The sequence below is a fragment of the Hypomesus nipponensis genome, chromosome 28 (assembly GCF_054491055.1).
Source record: "Hypomesus nipponensis isolate SF chromosome 28, ASM5449105v1, whole genome shotgun sequence".
In the NCBI taxonomy this organism is placed as follows: domain Eukaryota; kingdom Metazoa; phylum Chordata; class Actinopteri; order Osmeriformes; family Osmeridae; genus Hypomesus; species Hypomesus nipponensis.
The window spans coordinates 10,679,495-10,692,214 of record NC_140388.1 but is presented as its reverse complement, the minus strand read 5'-3'; the positions used below and the strand labels follow the sequence as shown (position 1 = coordinate 10,692,214).

The 12,720-nt window shown below is 43.9% G+C and overlaps 1 protein-coding gene across 3 annotated transcripts; it reads left to right on the top strand.

The window, feature by feature from the left end:
• The first annotated feature begins 3,206 nt into the window (after positions 1-3,206).
• Positions 3,207-11,284, top strand: dbnlb (drebrin-like b). Of its 3 annotated transcripts, XM_084695119.1 has the most exons (16): positions 3,207-3,414; positions 4,550-4,605; positions 4,709-4,821; positions 4,916-4,990; positions 5,339-5,485; positions 6,097-6,174; positions 6,586-6,737; positions 6,930-6,984; positions 7,147-7,221; positions 7,508-7,628; positions 7,881-7,991; positions 8,392-8,463; positions 8,976-9,047; positions 9,355-9,431; positions 9,533-9,620; positions 9,792-11,284. In XM_084695119.1, exons 1-16 carry the CDS (start codon positions 3,332-3,334, stop codon positions 9,926-9,928), a joined length of 1,512 nt encoding a protein of 503 aa, XP_084551245.1. In that variant the 5' UTR covers positions 3,207-3,331; the 3' UTR covers positions 9,929-11,284. The 3 variants fall into 3 exon arrangements, with proteins under 3 accessions (XP_084551245.1, XP_084551246.1, XP_084551247.1); XM_084695120.1 differs by lacking the exon at positions 7,881-7,991; XM_084695121.1 differs by lacking the exons at positions 8,392-8,463; positions 8,976-9,047.
• The last annotated feature ends 1,436 nt before the right edge of the window (positions 11,285-12,720 follow it).

Sequence of the window (12,720 nt, the reverse complement as noted above, 5' to 3'; positions counted from 1 at the left end):
GTGGGGGGAGGGATGGGGGGAGGGGCGAGGGAGGGGTCGGGGGTCGTCAACACACTGGTCCGAGAAGGAAGAGCTTGAACAAGGAATCGTGCCACCTGGCTGCTACGTGCTAAGCTGCTGCCGGTCTTGACTTGTTCCGGATCTTCTAAGCAGAACCTGAGGAACTGTTCTAAGCACTCGCATACAGAACTGGATACTCCACATCCACACACCCAGACTTAACTATTACTACTACTATTGTGATTCTTCTTATTATTATCAGTGTTACTATTCATACTCTTATTATTGCGATCACTGTTGTTTATTATCATAATGATATCATTGTGTTACTGAATGCTGAACGGTTTGGTTGAATAGGGAGGGGACTATTTCCCCCTCCTTTCAAAGGTACTGTTTGTCCTTCTGGATGTCCTGTATTACTGTATGCTCATGTATTCAGTGGCCTTTCTGTATTATTATCGTAATAATCTCTCAGACGTTAAATGTGCAATTGAGGCAGACTGCTCCGCATGGCTGTTAGCAGCAGCGTAGTTCTGTGACTCCACCTAAGTCTGGGGAAGGGCTTTCCTTGTGAAGCTCTCCCTCATCGTCAACAAATAATAATAATAATAATGTGAAATAATTAAGATGGTTGTTTAATCTTTCCCTATGAGCCAATTTGTTTATTATACTCAGCATCTCTGGAAGTGTCGTAAATGCTGTGAAATTGCAGCGAAACAGCCTAGTGAACCACTATCAAGGACACCTGCCCTTAGTGGGACTGTCAGGACTAATGGGCTCAAGTCCCCAGAGAATGTTCTGGAACTTCTGCCACTATACTGATGTTGGCCATGCTAAGATCCACACAGGGCTGCTACAGCTCACCTGTACGAGCTCTGCTACTCCCAGCCATACATACCGGCGGGGCGTCGCCGCCGCCGCCGTCTGAAAGCAGTGGCTCAGGTATTTAGCCAAACGGGCCTGAGACGGGACGCTGCGGAGACCCGCGGTGCGAGGGGGGAAACCGCCCTCGTCTGCACCAGGAGATGCTGCTTTAGACTGCAGTTGTCTTTGGAAACGCAAGCCGAGATGGGTCGTTCATCGTCTTTAGCCCTTTCCAACTGTTTTTGTCATTATCACAGCTTATTTTACTGTATTACACTTGGAACTGAATGTGAATGTTTTCAACAACAACAAAAAAATACGCTTTTGTTCATGCTGTGGACAGATACTGCACGCGCTACTGTGGTCTGAATTGAATTTGACATTGGTTATAGTGGGAGTCCTTTTTTTCTGTTAAGACGGGTGTTTCAAGAGACTCCAAGATAAAACAAAAAAGAATATGAAACGTTGCAGAACTATGAATTTTGATTATTTAAAAAAGAAAAGACAAAAAAACGTAGATTAGTTAAGGAGTTTTACTTCTCTTGGTTTCTAGTAATGTTTCACTAAATGTGTCCCATGTTTTTTAGATGTTTTGGCAATAACTTCAGTCATGGCAGTTGCAAATGCCACACAGCAGATGTCATGAGATGTCATTTTCTTCACCTCAAATTAGTTTTGTCTTGCTCTTATGTTTTTTTCTGCAATGTACACATAGGCAATACTTTCGTAAGCTTGATTTGTTTTCTGGGTTTGCTAAAAAAAAACAAAAAAACATTTGTATTGTTTTCGTCTAATATTAATGGACACCATTGTGATTTGTTAGCCATTGATAAGATCAAATTTGAAGCCAACCACATCCAGTGTAGGAGCTGATGGAATGTTTTGCTTTGTGTCAGTTAAATGTGTTCTGATTCTATTACGCCAAGGGAACTGAGATGTAGAGTCTAAAGGGATAAAACAAGACTTTTTGGGCTGACTTGTGATCAATATTGCAACACTGATTGTAACTTGTAGATTGATTTCTTTAGGATTGTTTACAATGATGTGTTTCGGAAGGAAAACTCTACATTTAAAATCTGTAGTAGGCTTCATTCAGGAGCCCCAAATGTGAAATAAGATTGTAGATTGTAATATAAAAAAATGGTAATTACTAAATGGTAGAATCAAAGTTTTGACTTTGGAACCAAATATGTTTCTCAACATTGCTCCATACCCATATATTCATTAAGACACAATTGAAAAACTCGACATAAATGATGTCCTTTAAAACCTTGCTTAGGATGCTATGGTTTGGTATGTTGAAAAACTATGAATGCTGTTTATCTTCTCTGAATACAGATGGGTCCTCACGCTGTCAAACACTTTGGAAATGATTTGCGCAGTAATTTCACTTGAGGAAAAATATTCAAACTTAAGCTTGCTGGTTTCTTCTGTGTAGATTCAACAGTATTGTTTCTTTGAATATTTATTTATTTATTCGTTAACTGTTAGTTTTCCAGTAGTATGTTTTGAGTGCAATCAGCCTCAGTCCCGTGTAAATGCTCATATCGGGAAGGAAATCATGGTGGGATTCAAGACGACGCTATCTAGAACAGTTTCACTTCTCTAGCGTGCTCCTGTTGTAGCTCATGTCAGGCAGCTTGTCATGCACTGGAGTCCTTCTCACAGCCATTCACCAGATATCAGGGATTACGTTACATTTCATCTGCCTAACACCTCTGACGAAAATCTTAGCCTTAACCCACATTTTGTACATAAAAACTGAGAACATGTCATGAACTGTATATTGCTATCAGGGCTAGTTTCCCTTGAAAGGGAATTAATTTCATTTTCATCTTTAGAGACATGCAAAGATAATTTAAATTGAACTACTAATTTTTGAAATGTGCAGCCTTGCTATCTTGAAATGCAGGACCAGCCTTCTAATATTAATGCATCTGGAAATTGGAAATCTGTATGTGCTTAAGACCTTCTGTCATCATGAACAACTATCTCCCCTTGCATACACTTAAAGTTTGATAAAGAAAGAAAATAACTATTGAATTGTCAAAACAAATTAATTAATAAAGCTCCTTTTGTTGTATAACGTTTTTCACTTCATTGTTTTTTATTTATTTTACTACCAGGGACAGTACATTAAACATTCGTTTTGATCATGTAGAATAGATGCTCACGTACTGCATTGAACGTTCTAGTGAATTTAGAGGTATTTTCCCGTTCACGCCGCGTTGGTGTCACGACATGTATGCCCCCATCCACACATGTAATGAGCACAGTTTTGACTCCGCCCTCGGAAATTCGGGCGACTCAAGCTACAGATTGAAGCTTACCTAATGGCAAGGGGAGTGGATGCTTGGTTCATGATGTGGCGATCCTCTGCTTCCTGTGTGCGAGATCTCTATCAAAAGTCATTCCAGAGCCTCTCCTCCCGCAGGACGGGTGTATCAAGGCTATATTCAAATTAAACATGGCAGTTAACCTCAGCAAAAACGGGAGCGCCTTGTCAGCCGCATATAAAGAAGTGGTGGATGAGAAATCTGCTACCAACTGGTAAGAGGACAGCATGTAAAATCGGCACAAACATTTATTGCATCCGCTCGTTCAGCGTTGCAGCTTGCTAGTTTCTGTCATTACAGGCAACTCAGCTAGCTAAGCATAGCTATTCTGTCCCTTGCGATGGTCTATGGGGATATCAGTTAATTTAAGTTATGTAAGCCTTGCTACTATGTACGTTTTAGTAGTAAGTGCACGTTTTCTAGTTAAAATATCAGAACTGATGCATGACCCTGGAGGGCTGTGGCTGTGCCGCTATCTAAGCGGCATTTCCTTAGCTATGTTAGCTAGCAGGAAGCTTTGATTAGTTGTGGTCAGATGCATCTAATGCCACATCTGTTGAAGGCCTATCAAATCAACTAGTAATTTCACTGCATTGTTTATTACTAGTAATCTCACTGCATTGTTTACAGAAGACAACAAAATACTATATACTCAGCCAGTGCTAGCTAGCCATTTTATTAATTTGTGGTAGTTCGTGTTATTGTTGGCCTTTCACGTGATTTTTGTGCCGAAAACTTTTCACACAAGTGTAAAAACAATTTGCAAGTCAGGAAAATCAAATAAGCTTCCGACTCCTTTTACAGGAGCTAAGCAACTTTGAAGGAACAAAGCTATGAATATCAGTTCCTCTTGGGGTTCACAGGAAACCTGTTGGTGCCTGTGTTTAAACCTGACCTGAATTAATTAACCTCCTTGTAAGAGTTTCACAGACTGTGTTAAGCAGGCCTCTTTATGTCAAGAACATAATTAATATTTTATATGGTGATTTAAAATAGGATAGATATTATATAACATATTAGAAAGATGTATTAAATACTTCATGTTTTTCTCAGACCAATGATGAATGAATGAAGTCCCTGGGATCGGTCTAATATATTAGCATATATTATAACAGTAAAGATTTACACATTTTCACTGAGACAGTAATGGTGTCAATATTTCCTACCAGGCTTTTGTCTTACCCGGAAATTAACTCAGTTATATATTATTGGCCCAGTCATAAAGACCAGAGTGCAATAAGGTTAAGCCTCTATGTTAGTTGACTGAAACTGCTATGACCACACAAGTGCAGTTACACAGCAGAATTGAGCTGAAGTCGTTATACCTTGGCCTGCTTTTTTCCCCTCAGGGCCTTGTTTACGTATGAGGGAAACACTAATGACATCCGGTTGGCAGGCACGGGAGGTAAGTGCCTGTAATAGCATGGAGTTCCCTCTGAATGCCTTTGTAATCTGCAGTGTTTGCAGGACTTGTCCGTGTTGAATTTGCCTTAATTTGCCCTTTTCAGACGGTGGATTGGATGAACTGGTGGAAGAGCTAAGCAGTGGGAAAATTATGTATGCTTTCACTCGTGTTGAAGATCCAAATTCCGGCCTTCCCAAATATGTCCTCATCAACTGGGTAATTTCAGCACTCTCTCGGTTTCTCCATCTGTCCACCCTCTGTCAAACTTCAACACAAATCCGCTCATGAGTTTTGTTTTTGTGTGTTACAGACTGGAGAAGGTGTGAAAGATGCAAGGAAAGGACTGTGTGCTAATCATGTCAGCTCTATGGCAAATTTTCTCCTGGTAATTATGACACCCATTTCCATTTTCTGTCACCAGTGTGGGTGCTTGGTCATCATGGTTGGGGCCACCATCATCCAACAGGTTGTGTCAGGTTGAGAGGTTGTTGTAGATGGAGTATCGGTCTCATAGTCCTATAGGCCCAGCTGGGAAATACTCTGAGAATATAATCCTAACAGGCTTCGTATCCTGAAAGCATTGTCTACTTGTGGTCATTTCAAAGTTATCAATAGATAACAAGACATCAACAATGCTATCAATGTTTGTGTGTGTGTTCTTTGTGTGCATACCTGCACACATGGGTGCTTGAGAGTGTCGTTTCAGTAGCTGAGTTGATTTGTGTAACTCCAGGGCGCCCATGTGACGATAAACGCCCGCGCGGAGGACGACGTGGAGCCCGAGGCGATTATGCAAAAGGTTGCCAAGGCATCCGGGGCCAACTACAGCTTCCACAAAGAGTCCAACCGCTTCAGGGATTCCGGCCCTCAGGGTCCCGTGGTATGGAGCTAGCAGACGAGGCACAAAGCCTTGTTCCTCCTCTTTCCTTTTGTTTTATTTCCGTTGTATGGATCCGTCGAAGGTTAGGATGAACGGTACACGTGATTATTTGACTGTAGTCCGTGTGTCGGAATGATTCAGCCTTAAATTTCAACATGCTTGTTTCTGTACCAAGTGGGTAGTGTTGTGGTTAAGGGCAGTGCCTAGTTGCAAAGTGCTGAGTTAATCAGTGTGGGTTTCTATATGCATGTTGTGCTGGGTGTTTGGGCAGTCCACTACTTACAGTGACTCATCACTTTAGAATCCAGTGACTTAGCTTGCCTTCATGGTGATGTGGAGTAGTCTGCTTGCCCAGGGTGTTAACTCAGCACATTGAACCAGAACATGTAATTGTTAGCTTAGCCAACTTTTTTTGTCTTCTTTTATTTTTTTACAAGGGCAGAAAACATGTTTTTGTTGATTGAAAGGCACAGATGACAAGTCGCTAAATGCGAACATAAGATTGTTTAGCAGTCGGATACCCTGCATCTGTTTGTAATTGAGCATGAAACATTAAATCTGAATCTGTTTAGATAGTAGAGCTGATGTTAAATGGACATGTCATCTCACAGGGCTCTGTTTACCAGAAGACCAATGCCATGTCCGAAATCAAACGGACAAACAAAGATAATTTCTGGGCCCAGGCTGAGGTAAGACACACCACGGAGAACCTCTCTGGAGAACCTCTCTGGAGAACCTCTCTGGAGAACCTCTCTGGAGAACCTCTCTGGAGAACCTCTCTGGAGAACCTCTCTGGAGAACCTCTCTGGAGAACCTCTCTGTAACCCTCCCACAAGCAGCTCGGTTCCACAGAACATCAAATCCCTGACTAGAATCTCCCTAATTTAATTGTTTGTTGTGACAAGGTACTGGATGGATTATGACACGTACCCAGGGCTAGAGTACGGAGTGACACCTGCTTGTCGTGTCTGTCTGTGTCTGTCTGTGTGTGTCTGTGTCTGTCTGTGTCTGTCTGTGTGTGTCTGTCTGTCTGTGTCTGTCTGTGTCTGTCTGTGTGTGTCTGTGTCTGTCTGTGTCTGTCTGTGTGTGTCCGTGGTCAGAAAGACGAGGAGAAGCGTCGTCAGGAGGAGCGGCGCAAGGCGGACGAGGAGCTGCAGCACCTGGACCGGGAGAGGAAGGACCGCGAGGTGAAGGAGGCGGCACAGAGGGACAAGAGGGACAAGGAGAGGGCGTCCCAGATCGACCAGCAGAAGTAAGAGGCCGAAGCTGAGCTCTCCCTCTCTCTCTCACACACACACACACACACACATGGACACACACACGCAAGTACACACACACACACACACACACACACGGACACCTGTGCTGCTAAACGTACACGCTGTCCTGCGGGGGGTGTCTGTGTCTCACCTTTTTTGCGTCGGGCTGTTTTTTGTTGAAACAGGAAGTACCAGCAGCAACAGGAAGCGGAGAACAGAGACCACGAAAAACAACAATGGGTGAGTTGTTTCGGGCAACCAATCAGATCTCTCCCCCAAGGCTAGTTGTTTAGTGAATGTTAGCATAGTACTCTAAGGGATTGAATTCGATTCTCCTCGCCAATAGACTTCAGTAGTAGCCTAAAGCTAGCCCGATATGCTCCCTTCACCATCGGTCCATAGGAGGAGCAGGAGAAGGAGCACCAGGCTGGCCAGAAGAAAGGCTTCAAGCGAGCTGAATCTCTGGAGAAGGCCAATGTGAGTTACCCTGCAGGAATGAAGTCCCCTCTCTGGACCAACTCTCTGGTTTTGTTTTCCCGTTTAACCTTTCACTTCTGTCGACTCGAATTCTCTTTTTTCCAGCTGACTGGTCTCTACTTGTATTTGCTTCATACTTCCTCTTTTTTTTCTTATAAATATCTCTAAACATTTAGGGACAGGTTTCATCAGCTTCTCTCATTGTGATGCAAGGCCTTCCATTGATATCCATTGGCTGCTGCTGCGATGTAGCCGGTGTGTGATTGGCTGAGCCACTGTGTTCCAGGAAGCTGCATCGGTGATCTCCCAGCGTTCCATGAACCCCAGAGAGATGTTCAAGCAGAGAGAGAGGGGCATGCCCCCCAGCAGCTCTGACACCTCGCCCGCCCCTGACAGCCCCCAGCCTGGTAAGCTCTCCCCCACCAAGGAAGATTTGCGTTTCATTTTTCAAAATGTCTGCCTCGCGGAACTGTCATGTCCTGTCCAGCTCCAGAGCCGGGTCCTAACGCCTCCTCTCTCCGCCCCCTTCTGCAGTGTGTTGTATTACTCTCTCTGCTGGGTAACCTCTCTGGCCATCTGCTAGCTCTTGTCTGTCCTACTCATGGTCTGTCTGCTTGTCTGCGTTTGTCACTCCATGTCTGTCTGTCTGTCTGTCTCAGGGCGTTTGAACAGCCCGTTTCTCTCTAAGCCACTTTGCGAGCCCGAACGGTCCAGCTCACCTCGGCGCCAAGTCTCCCCTGCAGGCTCCGCCTCTCCTGTCCCCGCCACAGGTCTGAGTTCTCACACACACACACACACACACACACAGACAGACACACGCATTCACTCACACACACACACGAAGACACACACACACTGAATTTATACTAACTCAACCTTTCCACTGGCTTCACATACATGCCACTCATCATCATCCAATCACGCGTGTTGCCCGTGACGATTCACTTCCTGTCCGTGCTGAACGCTCCCTGCTGTCTGCCTCTAACCCTCGCCTGCTGCCTCGCTTGCTGCCTCTTCCTCCGCTGGGGGCCCGAGGAAGAGTGTTCCCTGTGAGGGTGTGCAGGCCGGGGCTGTGGGAACCTTTTAGAGGGTCTGGATCTGTGTGTGTGTGTGTGCTGGCGGTGGTGTCTGCTCCCATGTGTCACTGTGTCTGTGTGTGTTTGTCATAAGAGCCCAGTGTGGATGATCAGGCCCCTTGTGAGCTCGCTGAGCAGGAGGTCACACCCCAGGAAGAGTGGCAAGGTGGGACCCACTTCACACACACACACAGGCGCGCACACACACACACACACACGTGCACACACTTCAAAGTTGGATCACCCCGCTACAGGATAGAATGCAGAGTGATTGAATGCCCCGTCCCCCTAAATATCATCACATCCGTAAAACCAAATAGCATTTCACTTTTGTGCCATGGTCATTTCTCTGCCCACATTTCTTCCAGTTGTGTCCAGGAGTTGTCAACAGTGTGGACTTGCTGCTGTTCTGCTGCAACTACACATCCCACTCATACCAATTTAACCTTTTATCCGCTACTAGAGACATACCACCCTCAAAAACACCACAGTTGGCTGTCTCCAGCCTTCACCTGGTGCTTGTTACTTGGGCCTTCAGAGTTCGTTCAGTGTTCCCTGTGAGGGTGTGCAGGCCGGGGCTGTGGGAACCTTGTAGAGGGTCTGGATCTGTGTGTGTGTGTGTTCTGGTGGTGGTGTCTGCTCCCATGTGTCACTGTGTCTGTGTGTGTTTGTCATAAGAGCCCAGTGTGGATGATCAGGCCCCTTGTGAGCTCGCTGAGCAGGAGGTCACACCCCAGGAAGAGTGGCAAGGTGGGACCCACTTCACACACACACACACAGGCGCGCACACACACACACACACACACACACAGGCACACACACTTCATAGTTGGAACACACCGTTCCGGAGTAGATCCAAATGCCCTCTCCCCTCCATATCACCTCTATTAACAAAACATCATTTCAGTTTTGTGCCATGGTCATTTCCCTACCCACATTTCTTCCAGTTGCATCCGTGAGCCGACTGCTGCGTGGATTTGCCACTGCTCTGCAGCCACCTGCTGGTCGAGAGAGGAACTGCTCGTGCGCGAGGCTGACGATATTCTTTCCCTTTCAGAGAAGGCGCCAGCAACCAACTTCCAAACCCCTGTAGTGGAGCCACTCCAGGAACAGCTGTACGAAGAGCCCATTGAGGTAAATACATACCGCGCCATGAGACCTCTTCCTTGTACCATAAACAGGAAGTGTGTCATGATGTGTGAAATCCCCCCCCTCATCGCACCTGCGTCTCCCAGGTGAAAGAACAGGAAATACCGGAGGTGGCGACGGAGGAAACCACAGGCCGAGAAGTCACTGCCAGGGCCCTGTATGACTACCAGGCCGGTGAGTACCATTACACTTAACCTGAGAGGTATAGCTTAGTGGTTAGAGCATTCCACTGCAGGTCATGAGGTCAAAGGTTCAAATTCCCTCTTTTCGCTTTGGATAACGGCATCTGATAAATAAACACACTATAATCATCTACTCATACCATTTCTTTGCCTTTGTCCCTAGCTGATGACACAGAGATCTCCTTTGATCCTGACGACGTCATCACTGGCATCGAGATGATCGACGAGGGCTGGTGGCGTGGATACGGCCCCAACGGCCATTATGGGATGTTCCCGGCCAATTATGTGGAGCTTATGTAAGTTTGGGCCAGATCCCTTCGGTCTGCGTAATTGCGCCCCCACCCCCCCCCCACCCCCCCCAACCGCGACTCCCCAAAGAAGACGAATCGGCCGCAGAAGGACCACCTCCAACCACGCAGCGGGACAGAGCTTACCTCGCAGTCAGAAGACCACAGACACTGTTCCTTCTACATCATGGACCAAGGTATGCAGAAAACCACCACAGGGCCTTCCATTCTGGGTCCCTGTTCCCGAACACGATTCCATTCCATTATGTCGTTGATGTCGTGAACAGTTATGATGTCATAGAGGGATTTGTTAGGAGACACGCATGTTGTCTGGTCAGCCCCTGAATTGAATCTGTTACCTTTTAATGTGATGCAGTTATTGTTAGCCTTTTATTGATTGGTTCCGCTCAATATTCCATTGTTATCTTTGATAGCACTATTAGTTAACATTCCTTAAACAGTGAATTTAGTTTTTATTTCAGGTATATACTACTATTGTTATTTGTAGCAATTGTCCTGTCGATTTCAGGAAAATGTATTTTCATAGCAAATGGTACCAACTATGATCTCTTTGCCTTGTTTTTGCCTTTTGTGCTAGAATTTTTTTTTTTTTTAATGTGTTGGTTTTTGTAAAGAAATAAGTATGCTTGAACAAAAAAAAAAAATGGTGTGGATCATCTGTGAATTTGAAATCATGTGAAAAATTATATATACAGTCATTTGGTTTGGCAGTTGAACTAGATATTTGAAAACCAACGGGGTCTATATTTGCTGTGCTCTGGGTGAATGATCTCAAAAGGAAATACGTACTGAAAAATTATACCAATGAGGTTCTCTGTGATTTCCATAGTGTTTGTTTGAATGCATAACGGTTATTGAATGTTGACCACAACATTTCAGTTGTTCCAAATTACTTAAATTTCCAGGGACCAGTTAGTTACACGGTGGAAATAAGTTGTCATCATTTTTGTCTCCGTGTTGTTTAGTGGTGATCCACGTCCTGGGTCCACAAGGCTGGGGTTAACAGCTCTGACTAGATTGCAAAGATGCCGGTTGCATATGAGGGTTGCCAAAGGGGGGTTATTGAACCCGGGGGGAATTCTAAGGAATGTGCTGTTTGTTATTTTAATCTGTCTGACATTGTCAGTGTGGAATATCATTAACCATTATGCAAGGCCACTGCTTTTAACAAATGAAATCACTGTCAGTGAAGTTGGTAGGACGTTGTCACTTTAAATGAAAATAAAGGAATTTAAGATTACAAAGGTCATTGTCACTTCAAAATGCATGTAATAATTGTCATTTTATTTTTTTCAAAGAGTATTCTGTAATGCAAAGACATTCTTCATAATAAATATGAGTAAGTTGACTTGACTTTTCAACTGGATCTTTCAAAACTATATAAGATTATAAAAATGATGTACACCAGGTGGCGTTTAGTTAGGACATTTGACAAGATAAACTTGATTATTTGTAGTGAAAGTCAGGGGACTTTCAATGGCGCCAACTGTAACTCTAATCTCAAACACAAACTTCAGCAATAATATAAACTCTACGTGTAGTTTCCTGGAATAAAGCCATATATGCGACAGCTGGGGACTTTTTCTTAAGGTTTCAGTTTCATAAGAAAGGGTAGATTAAACTTCACCGATCCTTATGATCATCGTTTATTTTCCCTTAGTACCTTGTAGAGTATATGGAACTTGTAAAATGGAAGCAAAGTCATATTGTTTCCATGGGTGAAAATGTCATATATATACTTTGGGGGGGGGGGCGGGGGGAATTATACATTTATATTTTCTCAAGAGCAATTTTTGAGGGGGGACACCAAAAGTAGTGCTGTAACACATTATCTACGTTGTAATGTATTTCGGGGGGGGGGGGACTAAAGGTATTTTGCCTAGGATCGGGGAGGGGGGGTCATGTGTTGGAAGAGTTGCCAGTATTTCGCCGACCTACATTATTATTATTTTTTTCTGCATTTAGTCTTAGTAGGGTCAGCTTTCTTAGTTTCACGTTAGCTCTGTCCAAACGATGTTGTGACGCTTCCAATGCAAACCACTAGAACGGGTTGTGAGTCCTTCTCAGGAGTCTGACTCAAACCTAACTACAGTTTTGTAAAATCATCGTATTTCTTTTCAAGACAGCAAGTATTCCTTTGACCTCACCACAACCCCCTGTTAGTGGATGCCTGAAATGAATAGTTGGGAAATTTATTTAGTTTCACCTCATCTTTCTGATCATCAGTTCTCAATTTTAGGCTTGACTATGTTAGCTCTTGCTTAGGATAGCTGACAAGAATAAGTTACCTAAGTGTTAAGATAGTGTTACACAAAACACAGATCTTTAACTTTTTGCATGTTTTTTTTTTTTATGTAGGCCTATTTGCTATAGCTAAATAAACACCACAAATAATTATTTAAGTCTGACTGACATATTGCAGCTCCAGAAAGAAATAAGAAACCACTGCAACTTTTTCATTCCTTTTTATAAAGGTTGAGAAGGACAATGTAGAGTAAGGAACATTCTTTTCCAGTTGTCTCTATGTGGTTAGGCCTACACATATTTAAGCTATGCATGTACATATTACAAAAGCACTAAGATTGTATTTACCTACCTAATCTGAGTAGCCTTTATTGAATTGGATATATGTGGTTTGACTCAACCCAGCAAAGTGAAATGGGTGTCCGTTAAGACGTCACAGAACTGAAACAGTCGAAATTGTTATCACCGTTGTGATCAGTGTTAATCACACAAGACATTGAATATCGCAGCTTAGATCTCATTGACCTGATTTCACAATTT